Source organism: Leuciscus leuciscus (assembly GCF_965113295.1).
Source record: "Leuciscus leuciscus genome assembly, chromosome: 11".
In the NCBI taxonomy this organism is placed as follows: Eukaryota; Metazoa; Chordata; class Actinopteri; order Cypriniformes; family Leuciscidae; genus Leuciscus; species Leuciscus leuciscus.
In genome coordinates this window covers 18,227,775-18,254,617 of record NC_138735.1, presented here as the reverse complement: position 1 = coordinate 18,254,617, position 26,843 = coordinate 18,227,775, and the positions used below count along the sequence as shown (strand labels likewise).

The following is a 26,843-nucleotide window of genomic DNA, read 5'->3' as shown; positions in this document are numbered from 1 at the left end:
TTCTCTTCGAAACACACACACTCACTCACTCTCTCTCTCTCTCACACACACACACACACACACACGCACACACACACACACACACACACACACACACACACACACACACACACACACACACACACACACACACACACACACACACACACACACACACACACACACACACACACACACACACACACACACACACACACACTCCTATTTCTACACTATATTTATTTTTTATTAAAACACTTATTAATTTATTGTCTGATTGTTTGTTGCTGTTTTTGTGTTTATGTTGTTTGTAGGTTACATCCAGCTCTACAAATCTATGCCCATCTGTGTAAAAAAACAAAAACAAAAAAAACCACATAAACAAATGCACATTATAAACTGAATTACACCGCAGAGAGAAATCATATCTAGGTCTCTCATATCTTCTCTCTACAACTCAAGACATTATTTCAACCCCCATCTTACAACACTCATTACCAAAGAGAAAGTGGTGTTGCTGCCCTCCTTCCTCTTCTCTCGGTAGGCCTCTCCAATGCTACACCAGGGGACTGGGGTGCTCTGATTGACAGGCCATGCTTTGTGTTTCTCTGCTCTTTAGAAGCACTCTGCTGCAAACAGACGGATGGCCCACTGCATGCATGCCCCTGACCGGACAACCTCGTGTTCAACAAAACAAGATTGAGCAAGCTACTCACAACACATAATGCAGCATGCTTTGTTTGTCTTTTGAGTGTTTAGTTTTGGTCAAATAGCCTATACAAATCTAAACTTAAAGATTTAAAATGAAAGATTTATTTATTTATGTTTTTGAACATGTCCAATGAAAATGTAATTTCTAGACCTAATCTAAAAATTCCACAAACGAGGATTTTTTATTATTATTATAGCATATTATATAATATCTGTCAGCCTTTGAAACTGTAGTTAATTGACATTTAAAAATGAATAAAATGGATATTTAGATCAGGCAAATTAAAAAAAAAATATATTTTTCCCATCGCCAAACTTGGTACAAAGAATTTTGCAAACGTTTGAGCGTGCACTGCATGAATTTCAGGTGTAGTCTAAAAGCAGTAGTGGAAACCTTCCCCTCCTCCTCTGCCGGGTCTCTGTGGGGTTACCTGCACCGCCTCAGGTGTCTGTTTGCTTGAACCCAGTCCACACAATCCGCAAGGTGTCACTTGTATGTCCACGAGTCACACTGCACAAATTCAAGCACCGGGGCTTTGTGAAAGAGGAAAGCCGATGTCATGTTTAAGCGAGGAAGAGCTCTGAAATGGTCATTATAGGCCTCAGGCTTCACCGCATTTACTCGGGATCGAGGAAATCAAACATTCACATACACACACAAGACAATTATCTCCGCTAACAATATTTCCCTCAGAACTTAGATTTTAAGCTGGTTTGCAGGAATGCGTTCCACTTTTTCCAGATATGGGCTGATTTTTGTATTGTCTGTTGTCAGCAGTCCTCTTAAAGGATTGCTTAAATCTCTCAGATAGCCAACACTGGTATTGGATATGAATGTATGTGCATGGATATCCATGTGTTAAAGGGAGAGTTGTATATTTACCTGCATGTTTTGTGGCTAATAATATTCTGTTGCCAGACATTGCTTGTCTTATGATTTTGGTGCATATTATGTGCAAGCTCCAGGAGATCTCTGAAACCTGCTCTCTTCTCTCTTGCTCAGTGACAAAAGCTGCACTTTTTTTCTCTGGTAGTCAAATCCAACATCCCCTCTGACTCAATATCCTCTGCACTTCAGGTATTGATCCTCTACCCTGCGTGTGTGCATGCATTTCCCTGCCATCCCTTGCTTTTTAGCCATCTCTCTCTCTGTCTGTCTGTCAGAGACCGAGGAGTGATGAAATCTCTCTGTCCCCGTGGCAACAGGCGGCACGTGGATTGAGGCCAGTGCTAGCAGATGCCTGATCTATGATAATGTCCATTGATAGGAAAATCAATGTAGCATTGATTCTCGGCCTAGTGTTCGGAGAGTATTGGAAGTGGAAGTAAAAGAAGGGGGGGGGGGGGGGGGGGCAGACTTGTTCAGATGGTATAGTAACTCTCTTTTAGGCTCAGTAAATGGCAACATGTTCAGAAACCCTATGGATTGAAATGGATTTAAATGGAATTTGAAGGGAGACAGGATTAAAAAAAAATCAATTTCCTCTGAAGCTGAATCACTTAATGATGATCTGGAGAAGTTTGAATTTTTCTGCTAATTGCCTGTTCCCTGAACATGCAGGTCAGTACTTCCACTACTGGGTCAACAGACCATTTCACTTAATTGGTGGAATATATTTTTTAATTCAGTTCATACTCAGGAATTGAGTGGATCGTAGGCATTTCTAACTAAGGGTACGTTTACACGACAATGATGTAATAATAACTGAAAAAGTACGTTTTTTGCGTACAGACCACAACGTTGTCTAAACGATCCTCGCTCACACGGATCCACGAAAACAATAAAAAACGCTGTATTATTCATGCCAGGCCAGTAGCTGGTGATGAGTGAGCATGTAATACGCATGACGTCACCATTTTCACAATTTCACGTTTTTGTAGTTTACGCAGAGACGGTAACGGCATCGGTAAACGCACATTTTGAAACTCAAGCCGATCTCATGGTATGGTAACTCGTAAGTATTTTATGAGGTGGCTAATTTGTATGAATTTGTACGATTTGAATCATACGAATTCGTAAGAATAAAAAAAAAAAAGTCACCAGGAAGTGGTCACCCCTAACCCCGCCCCTAAATTTGCCCGTCACTGGGGTCTAAACAAATCGTATAAAAACGTACAAGTGAGGTCGTATGAGTAAGGGGCATACTAAATTTGTACAGATTAGCCACAAGTTTGTGTTTTCAGGCCCCCAAAACAGTGTTATCGTGTAAATGAACGGCCAAATCGTACAATTATTTTGACATTTTTAGTAGAAAACAGTGTCATGTAAACATCCCCTAAATGGAGGCAGATCTCAGATATTTAGTCACACCCTCCACCGAGACACACGTCATGAAGAGAAAAGATGTCGTTTCAAGAGGGAGGGGAGGTTAACAATTTCAATTAAAGATTATGAGCGCGTATGAATAATAAAAAAAAATGATGTGCACGGATAAATCATTATAAATAACTGCAACATTCTGTAGAAAAATAAGAATGGTCATTTTTTATTTCATGGTGACTTTAAGGTATTGTGCCATTATTATCTCTGTCTTTCTTTCTGCACATTTACTATATATAAAGTTTCTTTGTCTGTGTGATTGGGAAAACAGAAGTTGCTGTGGAGAATAGCAGGATTGCATGGCATCTTGATCACTATGGCGACGCATGGACAGTCTCCCCGCTGCAGACTCTCTCCCTCCCCACTTATGAAGTGAAAATGGGTACCATAGCAACGGCACACACTGTTTACAATATGTACTCTCACTTCGTCACTGGCTGTTGATGGCTTCAATTTGCATGTACATTTTCCACAAGCATAAAAGATATATAGAGATTCTTTGAAGAATGAGGGAAGGCTCTTTGTCCTACACTGGCTATTAACAAGAATTACAATAAAAAAAATAAAAAAAAATCTGTAAAAACACACGCTTATCTATGTTTTTATAAAACCAGGATTAGATTTTATTTAGAGATGCTTTATTCTAAATCATAAATTGGTATTGAATAATACTTTGATTCCATTTTAAGCCACTTTCACAGTAAAAACAAATATATCAATAGGCCTACTTAAAGCCGTCAATTAATTGTTGATATAAACATAAAACCCAACCAAAACCAAAGTGTTTTTGGCAGAATATTTTGGTAGACTTTCCTACTTTACTTGCTATTTTACAGAGACAGTCAAACAATATTTTTGCCTATTAAATAAAAAAAGAAGGGGGGGGGGGGGGGGGTGTAGGATTCTGGCAGCTCACTGGACCTCACGCTGGGGACGCTGTAGGGAAATGGATCCCTTACCAGGAAATCTATTAAATTATGGCACACCACCGTGCCAGGCTTGGAGCCACTCTCTGTTTTTAAAAATTCCTTATTAGCTGTAATTCAAAAATTATAATCAACATGGCTTGAATATAAAATGGATAATAGTAAGAATAATGACGGTAATAATATAAGTGCCAGGCAGGCAGCTGGTATGGGTCTGAATAGTGTTGAAGCTTCTCGTGCTCTGCTCAGCCTGATGGTTAATCTAGCACTATGTCCATCGTAGGGTTCTGCCCCTAGGGGGAAAAGCAGGGAGGGAGGTGGAGAGGCGAAAAGAGTGGGACAGATATAGATAGAGGGTGTGCATATACAGAGGTTTCAGGAGTGGAGGGGGGAGGTTAATTTGCACATATTAAAGAGGGCAGAATTTCTCATTAAAAAGAGATTGAAGTTGATATATGCCGGGTTGTGCCTGACACACTGTACATTCTGATTGTGATAAGTCCTTGACAGAACAAAGAGGGCCCTCCCCTCTCCGGTGACCACAAAGACTGCCGTAGTCCAGGCTGAGTTCGGATTCTGCACTAACCCCTCGCTTCAAATGTCCCGTAAGATGATGTTCATTTGGAGGGTATTTTTAAATGGCAATTTTGAGAAGGAATAGTATTTGTGGCATAATGTTAAATTAATTTCCACTTGTTTCTACTTTTCTTAAACAAAGGAAAAAATCGGAGATACAGTAAGGCACCTATGGAAGTGAATGGGTTCAAGCCAAGCATTAAAATACTGAACAGTGGAGCTTCGCAAGATGTAAATAATATGCATGATAACATGATATTAGCGTGATTAACTGGTTGCACTTTATTTTACAGCATGTGTACTTACAATGTACTTACCTAAGAAAGTACTGGGTACTAAAAGGTAACTACATGTTAACAGAAGTTACACATGTAACTACAGATACGTTTAGGTTTAGGTTTAGGGGTAGGTTCAGGGTTATTACCCAGTTATTGTAATAACTACACTGTAAAAAAGTATATATTTTCATAATATATTTGTGGGGGGAAAAAAGTGCTAGCCTACCAATTAACTTATTAACCTTTTCTATGTAAAGTTATATCCAATTTTACACTTCCTTGCAATGACAACTTAACACCATAAACCGTGAAATGACTGTAAAAGTGATGATTTAAACAGCGATACTTTATGTAAATGCTTTTCTAAGCTTCACATTTCAGGTTTAATTTTTTTATTGATTTGTTAATTTGAGCAAGACTCTAAACAGGTTTTAACCTGCTGTCTGTTGGTAATGCGTTTTTATGTCTTCTGATGTTTACTTAAAAAAAATGTGGACAAAAAAAAAGCAGGGAAAGCAATTTTTGGCTCTACACTTAATTTTCACATTGGAATTTTTTTTTTTTTTTTTACGGGCCTATAATGTACAAGTAATACATCTGTTATTTTGTTTGAGATGCAGAGCTTTGGAAATGATCCAATCAAAACAGCCGTTTTCTAAGGGCCCATTAACACTCTCCAAGATCATTTTCATTATAAAACAGTTATTTAAAATGAACCTCAGTGCTAATCCACGTTAAAAAATAAATAAATCAATACTTGTCCTACCATGACTGTAACCAGTTAATTGCAGTTTCAAAACAGACTCACTGAACCTAGTTCATTAAAAACAAAAATTTGGCCGCTGTATTTCTTCAAGTCATTTTATATTACAAGTTATGCAATCAAATCCTAGATGGGCCTTTCACATATTGTGGAGAAAGGCTATTCCAGCCTGGGCCTCATTGTTTCTGAGCTGAAAAGCAGCATTTCTTTCTCTCGATCCCTCTCCCCGGACTGACGGTGGCCATTATGTGTCCTGTGCTGCAGCTTGATGCAGACAAAGCACAGCAAACACCACTAATTGTGGGTGTTGTGTAGCTGCCAGTGTTCGTACGGCCCCTCTCCCTTAACCTTAAGCACGGTTTCTCTCCCAGCAAACCTAAAAGCATCAAAACCATTCACACTCTGAAGAACGTAAAACACATTCACATTTTGTTATCTTTTGTCTTGGACTTGATTTGGTCCCTGTCTCTCATGTGTCCAACACCTGTAGTTACAAACTTTCCGATCACGTTTAATAAAACATAGCGAGCGAGGGAAGACACAGTCATAGTCTTGGTCAGCTAATCCTTCAAAACAAGTGTCCTCCACTCTGCAAAATACTGGCCATGTGGCTCAACAGATGTCTAATGCCAAATAACTAAAAGGCAACACAACTCACCAGACTCCTTTTTTATCATATGAAACTGATTGAGAAAAGATGTAGTGGACTCCAGAGACTTAGGCTAAGGGTTTAGAATCTGATTTGTGTGCTTGTTTATATTTTTATTTATGTGTGGTATGAACTTGATTTCTGTGTTTCTTTCAAGTCGCGGTGCTGTTATAGGCCAGGGAGTTTGTGGGAGGTCTCTGCACTCATAGATTACATTGATAAATGCACACCTGACATTCGATGACCTCATCCTTTTTATATGTCAGCCTTAGGTTGACCATATTTTTATTTAAATGGAAAATGCTTTGGAATTTACAGGGGTTTTGAATAACAGAGTAGTTGCCATACAAGGTACATTCCCTTATCTGAAGAGATATTGGCCTATATATCTGAAGGTATGTTATGTGGTAGGCCCACTCACTTATATAAGATGAAAGGAATTTTTACTTGAAATCTACTTTAATCAGGTGCAACGTTTAAAATAGCCTATAATGTAATATTACAAAGTTCAGACTTTATAATAGGCTACTAGAACCGTTTGCTTACTATCTGTAGTCTATTTATGCTTCTTGTAAAAACGCCAGTGAAACGTACAGCTACATCCTAAAAATACACAGCATTGTTTAAAGGCATAACATTTCACAAGAGGAACACACTAGAAGCATTTAGTCGACACAATCCTTCACACACACACACACACACACACACACACACAGCGCGCGTTTGTTATTCTATGATGGTGAGGACTTTCGGTTGACTTGTTGTCCATCTAATATGTTTATAAACCTGTTTGTGTTGCAACCTAGAAGACGCCACGTGTAGCCCTACTATTATAGCCTACCTGGTGCCATCATTCATGTGATGAAATATATATTTTTGAAGTGAGTAAGCGCATATTTTCATTCGCAAAAGAAAGAAAAAAATTCAACATGGCGTCTACGCCAAAAGTCATAGGCCTACATCAGGCTACAATTCAAAATATTAGCCTTCAGCGCGACCGGTTTAAGTGTAACAAATTGATAATTGTATGTATTTCGATTTAATTTATTTCGATTATATTTTTATAATTGTAATAATTTATTAATTGAATTCAAAATAATTATTTCATAAAACTCACCTGAGTTTCATAAAGTTTCACCTGTCAACTTGAAATTAACTTAGTTAGCCTGTTTCTGCCTAGCCTAATCTTTCAACACAATACACACTTCTCGGAGTTCCCTCTAAAATGAGCGTCAGTCCTGCCGATGTTCTCGTTAATAAATGCTCCGAATCTTCCTTTCGCTGGTACCATAGCAACGCATAATCTGCTGCTTATACTCAGGTAACCTGTAATGGTCTTCTACTGGGGTTACCGGCCACATACAGCGAACGGGCATCTCTCTCTGGGAGTTAAAGGGTTGAATAATTAATGAAGTCTCCTGAGATGTGCAGTGGCCCAAAGCAGCCCCTGTCCATGACATGCATGTTCACTGCACGGCTTAAAATGAAAGGGCCTGTTTCCTTAACACAGACACACACACACACACACACACACACACACACACTCTCTCTCTCTCTCTCTCTCTCTCTCTCACACACACACACACACAGAGAGAGAGAGAGAGAGAGAGCCTCGGTTTCGCTATGGCCTCTGCATAGGCGTAATGATTTTATACTCCACAAACTGTATTTGATATCCTCTAACCCACCCCTACACCCATCACAGGGAACTTTCTGCATTTTTACATAAAAAAACAAAACATAATTTGGGCAAGCTATGTGCTGACATTTGGTCCCCACAATGTAATATAAACCTGTACACACACACACACACACACACACACACACACACACACACACACACACACACACACACACACACACACACACACACACACACACACACACACACACACACACACACACACACACACACACACGTACGTACGTACGCACACGCACACACACACACACACACACACACACACACACGCACACACATCCCTCTCTCATGAGAGTGGCTCCGCAGCATAATAGTGACAGCTGATTCTAACTCACATTTCCATAATTAACAAGCTAGCGGCAGGTGAGCCTATCACTGCATGTCTCTCCTGACCCAGAACAAAATGAATAGCTCTTCTTGTATCAAGAAATTATATGCAATTTACTCCTTCTCTAGGACATAGAGGAATAAGAATAATTTAAAGTAGGCTACACCCACCCCCTTTTTCACTATTTTATTAATTATGATGGGGGCTGCTCAGATAATGAACTGATATCTATTTTTACCCGATTAATACATGATGTTCAAAGTTAGTCTGTCACATTTATCACGTTTGCCGGAATGATCATTTATCGTGCAAAGGAGGATGTTTTTATTTAAAAAAATAAATTTAAAAAAATCCTAATTGTATTTTTCCTTCAACTTAAATTTTAAATATATATAGGCTATATTAGTAAATAAAATTTTACTATAATTTCGTTTTGTTAAAGGGAGAACACAAAACATCTTAAGAATCTGTTATTTACTAAGCCACACACACACACACACACACACACACACACACACACACACACACACACACACACACACACACACACACACACACACATATATACACACATATATAAACACACATTTTATATATATATATATATATATGTGTGTGTGTGTGTGTGTGCGTGTGTGTGTGTGTGTGTGTGTGTGTGTGTGTGTGTGTGTGTGTGTGTGTGTGTGTGTGTGTGTGTGTGTGTGTGTGTGTGTGTGTGTGTGTTCTTAAATTACTGTAACTGTACTCTTAATATACTCTCATTAAATCGTTTATTGTTAAAATAGCAGCTTATTAAAATCTGTGTCACCATAAAATGTTCTAAAAAAATAACTTTATGCACAATGTAAAACCATATGATGGCATGAAGTTCCTCAGATTTGGTCTTTCCAGCAGCTGTTGCCTAATAACAACAAATATTCAGAGCAAAGACACCAAATAAACACACCGTCAGGGTAACACACAATAAAATAATGCAAGAAAGGGATAAAATGCAACCTCCAAATTTCCCGTAAATGATAAGGTAGCCTACGCCCTGCTTCAAACATCGTACATCTAGCGTCAAATATATATATATATTTACAAAAATTTACAGTAAAATTACGTCTTTTGAAATAGTCCACTTTCATTTTACGATACGTTTTTACTGTAATTTCTTTGCATTCTTTTCCCGTTAAAATTACTAATAATTCTACGGTGTTCTTCCGTTGTTTTATAGCTTTAATGGCCCGCATAAATATCATAACCATTTATACAGCCGTTTAGCTATTTGTCTTTTGTAAAACATGCATAAGAAAATGCACACGCATTTTCTCTATAATACCTCATTGATTAAGTTCATATCCTGTCATAATATTCTACATTTATGGATAATTATCAGTGTTTCGGCGTGCGCTTTGGAGCCGTTCTCTCGCGGTGGCTGAGCTCCTGTTCCCCGCTGCTGTTCAGCTCCGGCTGCGGCAGTGAAAATCAGCACACACCGCTGAGAGGCCTGCTGTTACCGAGCACTGAGAAAGAGTGTGTGAGCGTGCAGACCCCGACTGAATGAAAACGGCCGAGAAATAAACGGATTGTGAGTAGAAACACGTTTGTGTTTATGTACAAGTTATTTATGGATATGATGGAAAGATAGGTTTATGCAGCCAATATGTGACATTATTGATTAGAGCGATTTACTTCCAGTTAGGACATGTTTCCTGTGCCGTATGCTCCTGTGCTGAGCCCAGAGACAGGGTGACAGGGCAGATTAATGTCACGCAGGGGCCCAGACCCCCCTCTCCCACATGCAGAGGTCAGTTCCCAATCCGAAACAACCGCCTGCAACTAAACCACTGGAGATTCAAATGGTCACTTTACAGTGCGGATAAAATTATCTTTTATATTTCACGTTTTTTTTTCTTTTTTTCTTGCTCTTGAAGTATTTTATTTATAAGTAGCCTACTATTGGTGTTCTTTTAATAAATGTACTTAGATTTTATAGGCTTTATAAATAATTAATTAGGCGAGACACCATCCGTTTAACCAATTAGAAATAAACAACAGGGGTGAAATCACTTTCATAGGTTTTTTTTTACTCTATTTGCCTTGCTCTTGAAATATTTTATTTATAAGTAGCCTAATATTGGTGTTCTTGTAATAAATGTACTTAGATTTTATTTAGGCTTTATACATAATTATTTAGGCAGACACCATCAGTTTAACCAATTAGAAATAAACAACAGAGGTGAAATCACTTTCATTATAGGTTTTGTTTAATTTGATTACATGTTAAAATACTAGAATCACCATGTGTGCCACACACACACACACACACACACACACACACACACACACACACACACACACACACACACACACACACACACACACACACACACACACACACACACACAGCCTATATACAGTATATATATATATATATGAAGTAGATTTAATTACTCAATAAATTATTGCACACACACACACACACACACACACATATATATAAATAGTAAAGTAACTGTAACAACAATCTTTGTACTTCACACTAATTTACACAGTTTAAAGATAAACAGTAGCTTTTTAAACTTTAGTAGCAGATAAACATGGTAATATTAGGCTATACTTTATTTTAAGTAACAGAATTATACATATACTTTTAAGTACAGAGTAATATTAATGAACTAGATGTACTTACTATAGGGTTAAGCCTATGGTTAGGGTTATGATTAGGGTTTGTGTTAGGGTTAGTTGCATGTTATGCATAATTTTATTGTTATTACTATAGCCTATATATAGTAACTACTGTACATGTTACATTGACGCTGTAAAATAAAGTGTTACCGAATATTAGGCTATAAGAGTTTGAGACATATAACACAAAAAACAAACAAAAAAAAAACACTGAAAAAAAATATCTTACAACATTGTTTAGACACACTGAAAAATGTCCCCTCGCCTATTTTTTCTGTCTGGCTCTTGTATGAAAACAAATAAGTTGGCATGTAGGATTGATTCTAATCAGTTGCTCTAAACTTATTAGCGTGTATTTCTTGGTCCCGTCCATTTAGCGGTTTAGGGGTTTAGGGGTAGGGGGTGGCGTTACTTCGGAAGAAGAATAAGCTTGTCTGCGTATGAAGAAAGATGTGTCTGAGTCCCACCGGGCCACACTGGGACCATTATCCAACAGGAGTGAAACCTGTGGGGGTCCATCGCAGGAGCCGTGGGAGGGAGGATGATTTTGGGGGAGGCCCAGGACTGTATCCCTGTACCCAGCCCCGCTAATCTCCCTCAATGGCGGGGGAGGACACATACTGTAAGGACAGAGAGGAGGTGGAGAGTGTAAGACGGGCCCCTCGAGCTCCAAACTCACAGGATCACGGTGAAACACAACTGTGCAGGAGCAATTCAGAATGTGACCTGTAAAGCCTGGAAGAGGATTTTCAGGAAATGATTTACTGGAAATAATAATTTAATGATTTAATAAATCTCAATTGTATTTATACTTTTTACCTATAATGTTATGGTTTATCCTTTTTTATAAACACTAAAACAAAATGTGTAACCCATCTTCCAGTAACACATTGGAAAGATTAATTGAAAATAATTTATTATTCAAAAATTTGAACAAGGTTTTTGCATTGTTATTTAGTAAAGCGCAATTATATTATGTACTTTTTTTTCTTTTTTTTTTACCAATAATAATGGTTTATACTTTTTTTTCAAACTTGAATAAAATGTGTAACCACATTTTCCAGTAACATATTGGAAAAAAACTGACTTATAATATTATGATTTATACTTTTTACAGTTTTTATTTTTTTCTGTGATTTTTTTTTCTTCTTCTGTTTACATTTGCCTAATCCAGTTAATGAGTGCTTTGGTTGTTTGTGGTTTGAGATATTTCTAACTAATTAGAAAATGAATAAACATGCAAGTAAATAAGCAAGCAAAAAAATATCTTCAGCTAATAATCCCACTAAACAATCAATTAATGTTTCATTTAAATACTGAAAATATGTAGCAGACATTATTTATTTATTTATTAGTTAGTTAGATATTTAACCACAAAATTCAGCCAGTTAAAAAAACTAAAACCACAAATATTTTTGTTCAGGCACCCAAATGGACAGAAGTGGCCCTTTCTGGGCTACCCAGGAGAGCCAGGGCTGGTGTCCCCATAGGCCTCTGGCAGACTGATTGAAACCGTTGATGTTGGACAGGAGGAGTTCAGCTGGAAACAAGGGGGATGGGACTGAAGAGGGGGAGTGTCCAAACTCACAAGATGTGAATGAATAAACCCAGAGGAAGAGGAGGAGGAGGAGGAGGAGGAGGGGTGCAACTAAGAAGTGAAGAAAGATAGAGCATACAACAAGCAAGAGAGAAAGACAGAGAAAGAAAGTCAGAGAGAAAGCAAACGGTGGAGAAAGATAGAGAGTAAGTGAGAAAGAAAGCAAGAGGAGGGGGGAGGCAGCAGCGGTGTGTTTAAACAGCCTGGACTGGACATGATTGACAGGTCTGATAAGGCAGGAGAGAGAAGAGTGTGTGTGTGAGAGAGGCTGGAGGTGTGTGTGCGTGTGCGTGCGTGTGTGTGTGTGTGTGTGTGTGTGTGTGTGTGTGTGTGTGTGTGTGTGTGTGTGTGTGTGTGTGTGTGTGTGTGTGTGTGTGTGTGTGTGTGTCAGTCTCCGAATCTGACTGGGAGAGGAAAGTGAGCTATTAATTACTAAAGCAGAAGCAGATGTAACAGAATGGTGCCTGAACAGCTGGAAATCATCAGCATGAACGAAACAGGGAGGAGAAAGAAAGGTGGTAGGTAGAAAGAAAAAAAAGGAAAAGAAAGAAAGAAAGAAAGAAAGAAAGAAAGAAAGAAAGAAAGAAAGAAAGAAAGAAAGAAAGAAAGAAAGAAAGAAAGAAAGAAAGAAAGAAAGAAAGAAAGAAAGAAGTGAACAGTGCATTAGATGCTGAGAGTGGGCAGGATCTCTGCTGATGGGTTTGATTTAATAGCAGTACAAGTGTGTGGCTTGAGTGGTTCAGAATCATCTGGAAGGATGTTTGATTGGGCCTTTAATCCTATTCAGCTTTTTCTTTTGATAAAGAACCAAATAGAAAAATGTCATTAGAAGAATTTTTTTTTTTACAAAGGATAGCATGAGACCACCCAATAATAATAATAATAATTAATAATAATAATACAATTATTATTATTATTATAAATTGCAATTGTAAATTTGAAATTTGAAAATTTCATTCTTTTCCTAATGAGTTCTTTTGCTGTTTGTGATCCCTGTAAATCAAATAAATATCAAACTAACTAGAAAATTAATAAACATGTAAATAATTTAAGCAAATAACAGACTGAATATGTATATATGATTAGGAATAAATTATGAATTTATATACAGTGTATATATATATATATATATAAATTCTAATTTATTCCTAAGGATAATTATATTTATAATTATTAGTCAAATCGATTAAACATGTAACATAAGTATTTGTTTATATAATATATGTGTGTGTGTGTGTGTGTGTGTGCGCACCCATATATGTATGCATATACATGCACACAGACACACACACACACACACACACACACACACACACACACACACACACACACACACAGACATATATATATATATATATAATTACACATATATTATATAAACAAAACTTTTATGTTAGATGCGATTAATCACGATTAATCGATTTGAAAGCACTAATAATTATATAATAATAAAGATAATTATTTAAAATAATTTATATAAAACCATTAAATAACAAACATTTCAGTCCAGATTAGCACAGGAAGAGGATGAATTGGAAGAATTTGAATAAAAGAGATAGCGAACTGAAGCAAAGATTTCTGTTTACAAAAGTCTGCTCCAGAGACTTTCCAGAGAAGTCTGCTGTTTACAAAAGTCTAATTCACCTCATATATTCGTCTCATACGAGCAATGATCTTAAACGTGAACGTCTGCCTTTCCCACATTTTTAAAGACAGGCCGTCTTTAATGGCTCAATTAATTAGCAGACCGGAGCTCAAAACACACATTTTCATTGTGGTCGAATAATATTCCTAAATTTCAATTTGACATGGTCATTGAGGGTTACAGTTCTGGCGAGAATGAGAAAGAAAAGGACCATAAATCAGTCACCTCCCCTCCAGCTCTGTCAGTTAGCAGCTTTTGTTACCTACCTGTAAGCTGAATCCATTCCTTACAGGCAGCAGGGGTGAAAATGAATCGTCCCTAAGGATCTTTAGTGGGATTTTTCTATCTGAATCCCCCCTCCAGTGCACCTGGTGGAGAAGGAGTAAGAGACACAAGGCTTTAGCAGCTCTATGCCCTCGTCCTCCTATTACTCCATCTGCTCTCTGAGCGGGCATTTACACAAAGACATCCCTAACTGGGTGGAAAAGGACTAAATATTTGATTTATCACTGCCGTGCAAATGGATCATGGGAAAAGCGCGGCGGCGCCCCACAAAATGTGACGTTTTGCAAATTTCCAAGAATGCTTTCATCCGATTAAAATAAAGCGAAGATTTTTTAGATGCGTAAATGCTGTCACTGGCTCCATTGTGTGCGTGCTGCTTTGAGCGTATCAGGCTGGGGTGGAGGGGTCAGGGGTCAGTGGGTGGTCAGGAGTGTGGACAGCTTGATGAAGCTGAGGGGAGAGAGGGGCCTGCTGTTCCCACAGCAGGAGCGCTCTGAGCTGGGCAGGGACAGTGGGCAGGTCCCTGGGGGTCATGCTGAGAAATGGGTTCCACTCACCATATAGCAAACACAAGCACAGACTGCAGAAATATGGGGGTTCTTGAGTGTAGAAGGGGGGAAATAGTTATATAGTTAATAGTGTCTATCCCCCGGTTTCACAGACAAGGCTTAAACCTAGTCCGTCTAAAATGCATGTTTGCGCTGTTTTAAATGAACGCAACTTGCACTGGCGTATCTTAAAATGTCACTGCCATTGTTTTGTCTGAAGATTCACACCAGTAATGTGTTTTTCTAAGGCATGTTTATAAAAGCTTCTTAAATGTCCTAATTAAACCAAGGCCTAATCCTGGTGTAATCTAAGCCCTGTCTGTGAAACCAGACCTGTTTTCCTAATCATGCATGGGTGGAAGAAATAATGCATGTGGCTGATGCATTGACACTGATAAATCTCAATGCAACATTCTAGTGTGGCAACTACATTGAGGCTGTGCGATAATCATACTATTGTAGTTAAGGGGGATAAAGGGAATGAAAAATGAAAATTCTGTCATTTACTCTCTCTCTTGTTGCGCCAAACTTTTTACCTCCTGCTGAACACAAAAGAATATATGTCGACAACAATTTTTTGTTCCCAGCATTGACTTCCATTGTATGGACAAAAATACAATGGAAATGAATAGGAACCAAAATAGTTTTACCATCAAACTTCAGCAGAAAGAAATAATTACACACAGGTTTGGATCAACATGAGGGTGAGTAAATGACAAATTTCCTTTTTTGAGTGGAATAGCCCCTTTCAATTATGTAAATATATTTTAATTAGAATCTAAAAGCACTTAATATAATTCCTTCTCATTTTAACTGGAGCCAATTTAACCAGACAACTGTGTGATTGGAATACTTGTTATGATCAAATGAGACATTCTTTTAATGAAAAGTAGTTTGCAAGACTCTATTTTCAACTTGGATTTAAATGCATACAGAAATTCAGTAGAAAACTAATCTGATCTGATTTGAATTGCAATGCTACAACAAATGATATAACCAATTAGTTGTAACGACATATTTTTACATTACTTTTTTTTTTGTAAGTTATACAAGATTCAACTCATTTAAGTCAGTTTAATGTAATTTAAGTTGAAATTACTTAAATAGCCAAATTGGTTGTACTTAAAAATCTAAGGCAGTAAATTCTCTTTTAGTGTTTTAAGTCAAAAAAGGCACTGCAAGATGCAAGAATTGTTATAAACATTTTAATTTATCACTGAAAAAAGCGCAACACTACAATCTCAGTGTTCAGAATTTCTTAATATGAAGCAGGACTCGTGTGGTTTCACTTTCGATGTTTTAAATACAAACTTTAGAGATTTTGCATAATTTCTGTACAGATACATGAGAACGTGGACATACCACATCTATAACGTATAAAACCACATCAATAAAACGGTGCAAAAAAAAAAAAGAGAAGTCCCTGCACATACAAAAATAAATTAATACACTTTATTCAGTCACCAGTCTTGTGTAAAGCCTGTTGAAAAAGTTCTGAACACACCGACAGTGCTTTAAAACAGTCCTTCACACCACTAAGTGAATCACAAATATGTATTTACAACAGAAAAGAGGTAAAGGTGTGCTAAACTAAATCTTATTCATTCTGTCAGCTTATTCTGAATCAATATGTATCTGTTGATTTACATAGCAACAAAAGGAAAAGGGGAAAAACAGGCGTATTTACAAGACCACAAAATTATCAAGTAGGGTTTTTTCTTTTCTTATAACTTCAAACACCAGACATGTTCATCAAAATGTTTACAAGACTCAAAAGAGCTGAGAATTTTGTACAGTAGTATAAAAACATTTTGTGAGTTGAGCGTTAAAATATTACCTTGCGCCCAACATGCAACAAATGCAAATAAATAAAAAAGAACAATAGAAAGGTGGCTTCAAAAATGATCAATGCAACACAAACATTCGAAATCAGTTTTTTTTCTTTCTTCAGTGTAATCACTGTACAGGCAGAGATCTGCGACTCTCTGAACTGGTATTGCCTGAGTGACGCCGATTGGTATTAATTAATTTCACAAAAATGGATCGACTGGAAAAGGGGGAGGGGGGAAGAGACTGGCAGCGTCTCCAGCACATGGCCCCTCGCTGAGAGCTTGGAGATGGGGCCAGGCACTTGGGTTCAAGGCCTGGTCTATGTGTCCTGGCTTGAGAGGTAGTTGCTCTTCAAAGAGTGCAGCAGGGTCATTGAGACAAATTTGTGGACCTTTGGGACGCCTCCTCCTCACAGGAGAAGCTCAAGATCGGGATGCAGAGAAGGCCTTCATGGTGCACAAATGTCAGCGTTGAAACATTTGATGCCTTTAAATACACAGACGGACAACTATGACAGGGCTTTTATTAAGATTATCATGAGATGTTCCTTGTTAAAGGGGTACAGAGCGGTAACAGCGGGGAGCAGATACTGTTCCAGAAGCGCCACCATCCGAGACCTCCATCTACACTTTCCGCCCACAGAGACTCGCACTAGCGTGTCATTTTCAGCACACTGGCAGAGTGAGAAAGACTGTGTGTCTGTGTGCACATATGTGTGTGAGCCTGTCATTTAGCCCCCATGGGACCCAGTAAGTTTACAGCAAGTGATTTTCTCAAACTCAGTGCAGCATGTTGTTTGCCAGATGGGCATCAAACTGGCATGTGTGTGTGTGTGTGTGTTCAAATCAAGGCTGGTGCTGGTGAGGCTTTCGTGCGGTGGGTGAACGTTCTGGTCTTGCTGCTCTGCTCAGATTGCCAGCCTCTTGGGGTGGACAGATGAGAGGGATCCAGAAGGCAGAACTCCTCCAACATGATGTTTTTTTGTTTGTTTTTTGCATCAGGTCTTCTCCTGTCCTGTCACAGACACAGCCTTATCCCCCATTCTCTGAATAAAACACAAGCACACACTTTCAATAATCACAGCATTGTCAAAGTGCTACTTAAAATCTATACATTATATTGAATATTTCAAAATGAATCATATGTGTCAATACTTTAGTCTGTCTGATAGTTGCAGTACTAGCTCCAGTTTTCGGAGTGTTGTTGTCGTTGTGCATGGCGAGGAAGGGGTTTGTGGAGATGGCTGGCTGCATGCCGGGCAGGAGGCTGTTGATTGGCAGCTGTATGTCATTCTGCTGCTGCTGCTGTTGTTGTTGCTGCTGCTTCTGTTGCATTAACTGATAGAGCAGAACCTGCTGCTGTTCCTAAACAGACAGACAGACAAACAGAGTATGATGAGATGTCTAGACAAATATGGCACACCCACAGACTGCCCACGGACCGTCTGATGCATATTGCACAGAAAAGTGGCAAGAGTTCCCTTAAAATTGCAATTCCAAGTTGTTTTTACAAGCAGCCAGGATGCTAAAATAAACACTTCTGAGGAAGACCCATCATGGATGCTCATAATTAACCGGTTAACCGACATGGTGTTTTGTATGCAAACTAAGGATGGGACGGTATGAACATTTCATATCACGATTATAGTGACCAAAATTATCGTGATTATCAATATTATCACGGTTTTGTTAAAACGAGATGAAAGTGTTAAAGAACTGATGCTCACACTAAAAACAGTTTAATATTTGAAAATCAACAAACAACAAATAAAACAAGCAGCTCTATGCACTTTTTTAAGCAAGATTATATTCTGTGGCATTTCCTTCCTTATAATGACAGTCGTCAATAGCAACGCATTATAACACAGCGCACATCCATGTATCGCAACGGACGCGCACTCGCTCTCTCATTTCATTCAAATACAACTTGCCGTCTTGCGTCTCCGTTCTTGGGCGATTGTTTTGTACGCTGTGCAAAATGGATTTATAAACAGGTAAGATTTAAAACATTAATCTCAATTCAATATGTCCCCGTAATTGTGTGGTAAAGAAAAAAAAATCTGTGTAATAAGTGTACAATGATAGTCTTGTTTGAACTTGTTCGCTCGTCTTTGGCTCAAAGCCACTTGCTGCGAACTTTTATTCGCGGAAAGTGAGATACAATATTTCAACTCAAAACAACATTTTGTGCCCAATTATTTCCCAGACTTAGTTTTTGGTAAGTTAACTTGCCTTGCGTTCGCTATAAACAGTGGGTGATGGTCACACAAGAGGACTCGGCAGATTTGAAGTGTTTCCCCCATATTGTATAGTGACCATCCTCGATTAAGTTTCACTCAGGACTTTTGTAAAAGCCAAAATATGACCACACCTCAGATTTGGTCCTCTTAAAAGGCTGAAAAATCTCCCGAGCACGGCCACTGCCTTTCGCCATTCCTTCTCGAATAAAAAAACAACAACATTGCGCGCTGCACCTGCGTCAGACTGTATATGGACAGGATTTACAGTGAGTTATTAAAATCGCGATAATCAAACACGGTTTTAATGATAATTAAATTTTGAACGATAATACTAACCGTCAGTACATTTTATCGTGGTTTATAGTGAAACCGGTAATCGTCCCATCCCTAATGCAAACATGTATATTCCAATTTTCTTGGAATTATGCATGATTTCAGATTCATCTGCCCGTAAACATAACATTACAAAACGACAGCATCATCTTGCCGAATAAGATTGATCATGGCCATAATAAGCTGCAACGTGGGCTGCGAAAGTCGCATGAAGAATTGTGAATGCTAAAACGGTCTATATATTCTGTGCTGGAGAGTGTGTAGGTGCTCCACTTACCGGTGTGACCTGCTGGGAGCTGAACATCTGCTGCAATTGGTGCTGATGGAGGAGGATCTGCCTGTGCTGTTCATTGAAAAGCCTTTCCGCACTGCAAACACAAGTGCATAAGCCCCCATAAGAAAACTAAATGTGTAACATTTCAAAACATCTTGGCAATGGCCAGACAAAAGTATTAAATATAAATTAAAATGCATTGCTTTCTGTATGCTAAAGTAAGAACACTAATGATAACTTATGGATAGGAGAGCTGTTTAAGAAGACAACATCAGCTGTTCAATCTGAACTACAAGAGAAGTTTGTTTCAGAGGCAGACGTACAGGCGCAAAAACACAGAGGTGTAAGAACTAAATGAGCAAGTGTGGGGAAAAAAGGGCAAAGCGAGTCAATCCTCACCTGGTTTTCGCAGTGGTCATGCTGCTGCATTCCAAAAAGAGCAAGCAAAAGAGGGAGAGAGAGATCGGGAAGCAGAAAAGATATGAAATTAAGCAAACATGAATGCATCACAGTGCCAAGCTGTATGGATGAATCTCATGAATATGTCTGTCACAATTCACCCAAAATAAAAATAAAATACAAGTAAAAATACAATGTGTAAATATATATAAAAAAAATATATATTTTTAAAAAAGTATTTTAATATAGTATATTTATACGCTATCATTCAAAAGATTGGGGTCAAAAAGTTCTGCAAACTTTTTGCAGAAATTAAGCAAAAGTTTGCTTAATTTCAAAAGTTATTTAAAAGTAATTCATATTTGTTTAGTCAAAAAGGTGCGTTAATTGATCTATTGACATTTATATACTATACTTTTGAACTTCATATTTAAAAAATATATCAGGAGTCAGGAGTAATGGCTGCTGAAAATTCAGCTTTACCATCACAAGAATAAACAACGTTAAAATATTACAATAGAAAGCATTTATTTTAAATGGTAATAACAATATTATTTTTACAGTATTTTCTTATTAATTAAATGCCTTAGTGAGCATAGGCGACTTCTATCAAAAACATTAAAAAAATCGTACATACCCCAAACCTATAAATGGTCGTTTATGTTGCATTTATTTTTATTAATTTAATATTTCCATGAGATTCGCACACAAATCCACATCTTCATCAGCATCCCCTGCCATTTCATCGCTAATCCAGACCATGTTATCATGACCATGAAATACGGATCCTCAACCAAGGCCTCCGACTTTAAAGTAAATAGCAAATGAATCAGGTTTATTACTTAAAAGCTAAGACGACGAGTGCCGGTTTGTACCTGTTACTGAGGCTGTTGGACATGGGCAGGGATGTGCTGGTAGCTGTAGAGGGATGGGGCAGGGGGCTGTTGTTCTGGAGCACTCGGTTTATGGCGCCCACAATGCCACCCATGGCCAGGTGGTTCCCTTGCAGAGCACTGCAAACACAAGTGCATAAGCCCCCATAAGAAAACTAAAAAACTAACATTTAAAAAACATCTTGGCCATGACCAGACAAAAGTATTAAATATAAATTAAAATGCAAAGCTTTCTGTATGCTAAAGTATGAACGCTAATGATAACTTATGGATAGGAGAGCTGTTTAAGAAGACAACATCAGCTGTTCAATCTGAACTACAAGACAAGTTTGTTTCAGAGGCAGACGTACAGGCGCAAAAACACGGAGGTGTAAGAACTAAATGAGCAAGTGTGGGGAAAAAAGGGCAAAGCAAGTCAATCCTCACCTGGTTTTCGCAGTGGTCATGCTGCTGCATTCCAAAAAGAGCAAGCAAAAGAGAGATCGGGAAGCAGAAAAGATATGAAATTAAGCAAACATGAATGCATCACAGTGCCAAGCTGTATGGATGAATCTCATGAATATGTCCGTCACAATTCACCCAAAATAAAAATAAAACGATAAACAAAAGATTTATTTAAATTAAAAATACAATGTATTAATGTATATGTAAAAATATATAAATTTTTAAAAAGTATTTTAATATAATGTATTTATACGCTACCATTCAAAAGATTGGGGTCAGAAAGTTTTATTTAAAAATAATTAATATTTGTTTAGTCAAAAAGGTGCATTAAATTGATCAAGTGACATTTATATGCTATTCTTTTGAACTTCATATTAAAAAGAAAAATCCACAAAAATATTAAGCAGCACAACTGTTTTTCAACTAAATATTAATTATAAATGCTTCTTGAGCACCAAATCAGCACATTAGAATGAAATAACTTCTGAAGGATCATGTGACACTGAAAGACACAAATCCACATCTTCATCAGCATCCCCTGCCATTTCATCGCTAATCCAGACCATGTTATCATGACCCTGAAATACGGATCCTCAACCAAGGCCTCCCACTTTAAAGTAAATAGCAAATGAATCAGGTTTATTACTAAAAGGCCAAGAAGACGAGTGCCGGTTTGTACCTGTTACTGAGGCTGTTGGACATGGGCAGGGATGTGCTGGTAGCTGTAGAGGGATGGGGCAGGGGGCTGTTGTTCTGGAGCACTCGGTTTATGGCGCCCACAATGCCACCCATGGCCAGGTGGTTCCCTTGCAGAGCGCCCATCAGGCCAGTCACCCCGGCTATGGCAGGTAGGGATGAGTTGGCATTGCCAGGCTGGACGGCCACCCCGGCCATGCCGACTCCGTTCACCTGCTGCTGGGGGGGACTGTGGGCCGCAGAAGGAGGGGTGGAGAGAGAGGACGTGCTACTTCCGCTACTATGGCCACCAGACAGGGGATCCTGAAAGGAAAAGAAAGAATAGAGAAAGCACAAGAGTGTGAGAGAGAGGGGGAGAAAAGAGAGGTCAACGTGAGAGAGGCACCTCCTGCACCTGTCCAACCAAAGAGATGCATCATCATACGAATTACATTTTAAATTACAGGAAGCTGCAAATCACTTAAAAATTACACAGCCACCAATTATCAGAAAAATCTGATTTTACAATGCAACTACGTACTACACCATCACATCACTGAAACACTCGACTAGGGGTGGGCGATATGACCAAAATCCTATTTTACGTTATGAGAATTTTTTTTGCACGAAAAAGTGTGTATGTATGTGTGTGTATATATATATATCAAATTCTATAGTCACAATTGTTATTTTTTATTTTATTTTAAGTAATTAAAAATAAGAACAAAAAAGCACAAACAAAACAAATTAAGTTTTCAGGTACAGTAGGTTTATTTAACGAATAGTAAGTACTAGGGTAGTCAAAAGTACTGGTACTTCGGTACCAAGTCGAAATATCAAAAACGTAACGGTACTAGTCCTTCTGCAGTACCAGTAGTATCGAGAACCGGGTCTATTCACTACCCGCTGATAAGCTCTGCTTTCAAATGCTCCTGTCTGGATTTGTGTGAGAGCTCTGTGAAGAGCAGCCAAGGTTTCTTGCAGCGTTGAGCATTGTAGCCAATCACAGACATGTTTGTTTTGCACATGAACCCAATGGCCCATCAGAGGAGTTTAAGTTAGTCAATCTCTCAATAGGAGTTTGTTCAGCATGAGCTCTGCATGCTCGCGAATCATTTCATTATAGCCAACAAAGTATAACGACGATGTAAATAAGAGATTCATTCACTGTGCAGTATAGACAGATTTTTAGTTATAACAGGAGTTTTCACTCAGTGAGACTGCACTGCAGCTAAACTGAAGTGATATCAGCTTCATTGATTAAAAAGGCAGCGCTCTTTGATCGCTTTTCTGATAAAACCCATTCATAATTTGAATAAAAGTGTTACTTTTCATGCTGTTAAGTACACACTGCAAAGTTTAGAGAGTGACAACCGATTTAAAATGAGGGATTGAATCTGAAACTGTGATGTTTGACAACAGGCAGGGCAAAAAAATCTGATATATTGAAACCGATCCGTGCATTAAGTCTTAAAGTGTAAGTGCAATAGACCTGCCACTCGTTCTGTTACCTGTGATGTGTTTCTTTGTTTTTCATTTTATTACTAACCTTTCATTAGATTTTTTTTTTTAAGGCAAGTTTAACTGAATGATTTTTGAAGGTTGCAAGCTAATGGATTTACTTATAATAATAATTAGTAGTATTAATAATGAACTTATTTCATTTATTTAATATATTAAATTTTCAAAAAATTTAATTAAAAAATTAAAAAAATTAAAACAGTCACAAAAGTTCTTTCTATGATACCAAAATAGTAGTACCAAATAAGTACCAAGAACAGTGAAATTTGACTGGTATTGGTAATGAGTAAATTAAATAAATGTACAAATAAAACACTGCATAGGCTTCACTGTATGTATAAACAAAATATAAATAGATTCTTATTAAAGTTATAAAAGTTTAGTCAAGAGCAGTGAGTGATTTTCTCCCTCTTTTGTTGTTTGATTAACATTAATGAGGCAGACAGTAGCAGGTATATTAGACTGCTGTCACTTTAAGACCTCATGCACGGATCTATCATACTGACACACATTTTTCACTTAAGACATAACTGTGTTTACGTGAATACTCCCCACAATGGGCCCTTTTTTTACATAATTGTGTGTGTATTTCACCTTTCACATACAATAAGTTGCGAAAGAGAACCGATTTGGGGATCACATGCTGTCTGAGAGGTGGATTTCCTTGCGAGCACTTCGTCTGTATCAGACAGCACGAGTACAGCATTGGGTTATTTTTTTTCATGGCTTTTAGGCTTATTAACATCATGCACATCCTGCTCCTTATTTTCTTATTCATGCATGTTTCTTTATCACCCTAACATGTCAATAACTAAGTAGTACTATGCTACGCAGATATATTTACATACTGTGACATAAGCAATATAGCAAAATCTCTAACGATAAACACTTTACATCGTCGCCACAATATGTATCGTCATACCGCCCAGCCCTACACTCAACTATGTACAGATATACATAATATAACACTTGACTCAACTAAAGAGGTGCTCAGTCCCAGCAGATGGCATCTGCAGAGCAGGGGTAGAGGAAGTTACCTGAGTGGGCAAGGGTTGAGAGGACTCTGTTAAAACACTGCTGCCTAGCTGAATGCTCTTGCTGTGCAGCATGTCTGGAGGAGAGAGAGATTTTGCAACTTGACATGAATGCGGAGACCAGATTAGCTAGAGTTGAGCTGGGAGAGGAGGCTCCGTGAGCAGAACAGAGGGGAGGAAGGGGGTCGGACGGGTGAGAGGTGGTCTCGTATGTGTGTATGTGTGATTATGTGCATCGGGAGGAGGGGGTGTTTGGGGTGGGATTGGACTGTGACTGTCCAGATGGAGTTTGTGAAAACTGTACGGGTAGACAAGAGGCAGAAGGTAGCGGAGACTGCTCACCTGGGTGAGTGTTGCTGGGGTACAGAGGAGATGAGGCAGTGGTGGCCGTGGTGCTCGCGGGGGTGAAAGGCACAGAGAGCTGAGCGCTCAAGAGCTGCAGTCGTTCCTTCTTCATGGTAAGAGTTCGGATTTGTTCCTCCAGGCGCCTGTTTTCCACCTGCAGCTGGTGCAGGGACTTAAGCATTCCCAGAACTGGACAAAAAAAACAACAACACACATATACAAACATACCCATCAAATAATCTTAAAGCATCTTTTTAGAGCCGTTTCATAGCAGAATTCCAATTTGTCTTATATTTGAAGTTTGCATCGATTGTGTTATTTTTCTGTTCATTACAGTGAAGAAGTTTTAAACAATCTGTAATGTATGAAGTGATATATAAAAATAAAGCGGACTTGACAAGATTTGACGCAAAAATAAAAGTGGTTACAAACCACCGACATCAAGTCTTTCAGAAGCAGCGAACCCGTTACCACAAGCACGAAAACTACATCGGCACAAGTGTGGTTCAAGACCTCCAGAAGGAAATACAACGACAGACTTCCGCTCTTTCCCGCACGCTCGTGGAGGATTACACGGCACTGATCAGGGGGCGGCAACCCCGAGCCAAATGCAAACCAGATGCACTGTCAGCGAAACCGCAGAACTGGTCCCATATCAGCGGCGAACAGAAACACAACCGTCCTAGCGCTTCCTGTGCAGGCATCTCCATGCGTTTGTCAGACTTCCCCCACGTCGTCAGAGGAGCCTCTATCATAACAGAAACAGCTGCTGCTCATTCACACAATCCTGACACTACAAACCGACCTGCCGCTACTGAGAAATTCACTACTACCTCCTCGCAAAACTTACTTAGCCGATCATGAAACTACACAAGCTACAAAGACAAAACAGACAGGTAATGAAGCTCATAATTACGGTGGCATTAACCTATATATTAATTACATTTTACATTTACATTTACATTTATTCATTTAGCTGACGCTTTTATACAAAGCGACTTACAATTGCTATATATGTCAGAGGTCGCACGCCTCTGGAGCAACTAGGGGTTAAGTGTCTTGCTCAGGGACACATTGGTGTCTCACAGTGGATTCGAACCCGGGTCTCTCACACCAAAGGCATGTGTCTTATCCATTGCGCCACCACCACCCCTAATTACTCACATTATGGGGACGGATGTAATTACAGGCTTCAAACAGGCATATTATTTATGACTTAAGTAATTATTCTTGCTTTAAATAAAATATTGAGTGAAAGCAATAGACCCAAGTTTATCATTATGCACTCTGAGATTAAAAGGGATGAATTATACTGAATAAAACAGCAACAATTTTCATGAGATGAGCCAACTTTCAATGACCATAAATAATAAAGGCTTTTAGTGTACTAATGAGAAATTAATTTAAAATGCCTTTTGATATCTACTGTAAACCCTCTCAGCTAAACTTAAAAAATATTACAACAGGAATTCATTGATTTTTACATGCAAAAGCCAGTGTTGTAGTAAGTGGGTTTCCAGGCTGTTGCTATATGGTTACTAAGCTGTTCTGAGTGAGTTTTAGCATGTTGCTATGCAGTTGTTAAGGTGTTCTGGGTGGTTGTTTACTGCCAAGATCAAGAGAGTCAACCTGGAAGAATTACATTCTGTCCCTAATAATGGCTCTGCGGTTTTGTTTTGTTTTTGCTCTATTTATCATCTGCCCGAGTAAAATCATAAATTGTATCACTTAAAAAAAAATAGCACTTGCCTTCTCAACAAGTCACATAATTTGAGGAACTATTCATGTCTCTGAGGGATGAGTTCCGTAAAGTTTAATACTCAAGCTGGTTTAACTGGATCCTATGGCTAAACAATATCCGCAGCAAGACCAACACAGT

At 38.4% G+C, this 26,843-nt stretch overlaps 1 protein-coding gene and 1 long non-coding RNA gene across 7 annotated transcripts in view; one reads left to right on the top strand and one right to left on the bottom strand.

Annotated features, from left to right (window-relative positions):
• Positions 1-14,936: 14,936 nt before the first annotated feature.
• Positions 14,937-17,036, top strand: LOC309509042. Its single transcript, XR_014209779.1, has 2 exons — positions 14,937-16,688; positions 16,721-17,036. It is a non-coding gene; the product is annotated as an uncharacterized lncRNA (long non-coding RNA).
• mllt10 (MLLT10 histone lysine methyltransferase DOT1L cofactor) overlaps positions 16,167-26,843 on the bottom strand; it is a 54,214-nt gene continuing 43,537 nt past the window's right edge. For 4 of the 6 annotated variants that reach the window (XM_082183529.1, XM_082183532.1, XM_082183533.1 and 1 more), the window contains 9 exons: positions 24,962-25,153; positions 24,623-24,696; positions 22,069-22,388; positions 21,372-21,395; positions 20,928-21,065; positions 20,053-20,076; positions 19,657-19,747; positions 17,962-18,171; positions 16,167-17,852 (listed from right to left, as the gene is read on the bottom strand). In XM_082183529.1, the coding sequence (XP_082039655.1) occupies positions 17,805-17,852; positions 17,962-18,171; positions 19,657-19,747; positions 20,053-20,076; positions 20,928-21,065; positions 21,372-21,395; positions 22,069-22,388; positions 24,623-24,696; positions 24,962-25,153 (1,121 nt within the window). In that variant the 3' untranslated portion in view covers positions 16,167-17,804. The remainder of the gene's footprint in view (positions 17,853-17,961; positions 18,172-19,656; positions 19,748-20,052; positions 20,077-20,927; positions 21,066-21,371; positions 21,396-22,068; positions 22,389-24,622; positions 24,697-24,961; positions 25,154-26,843) is intronic. The other 2 variants (XM_082183530.1, XM_082183531.1) reach the window with 2 other exon arrangements.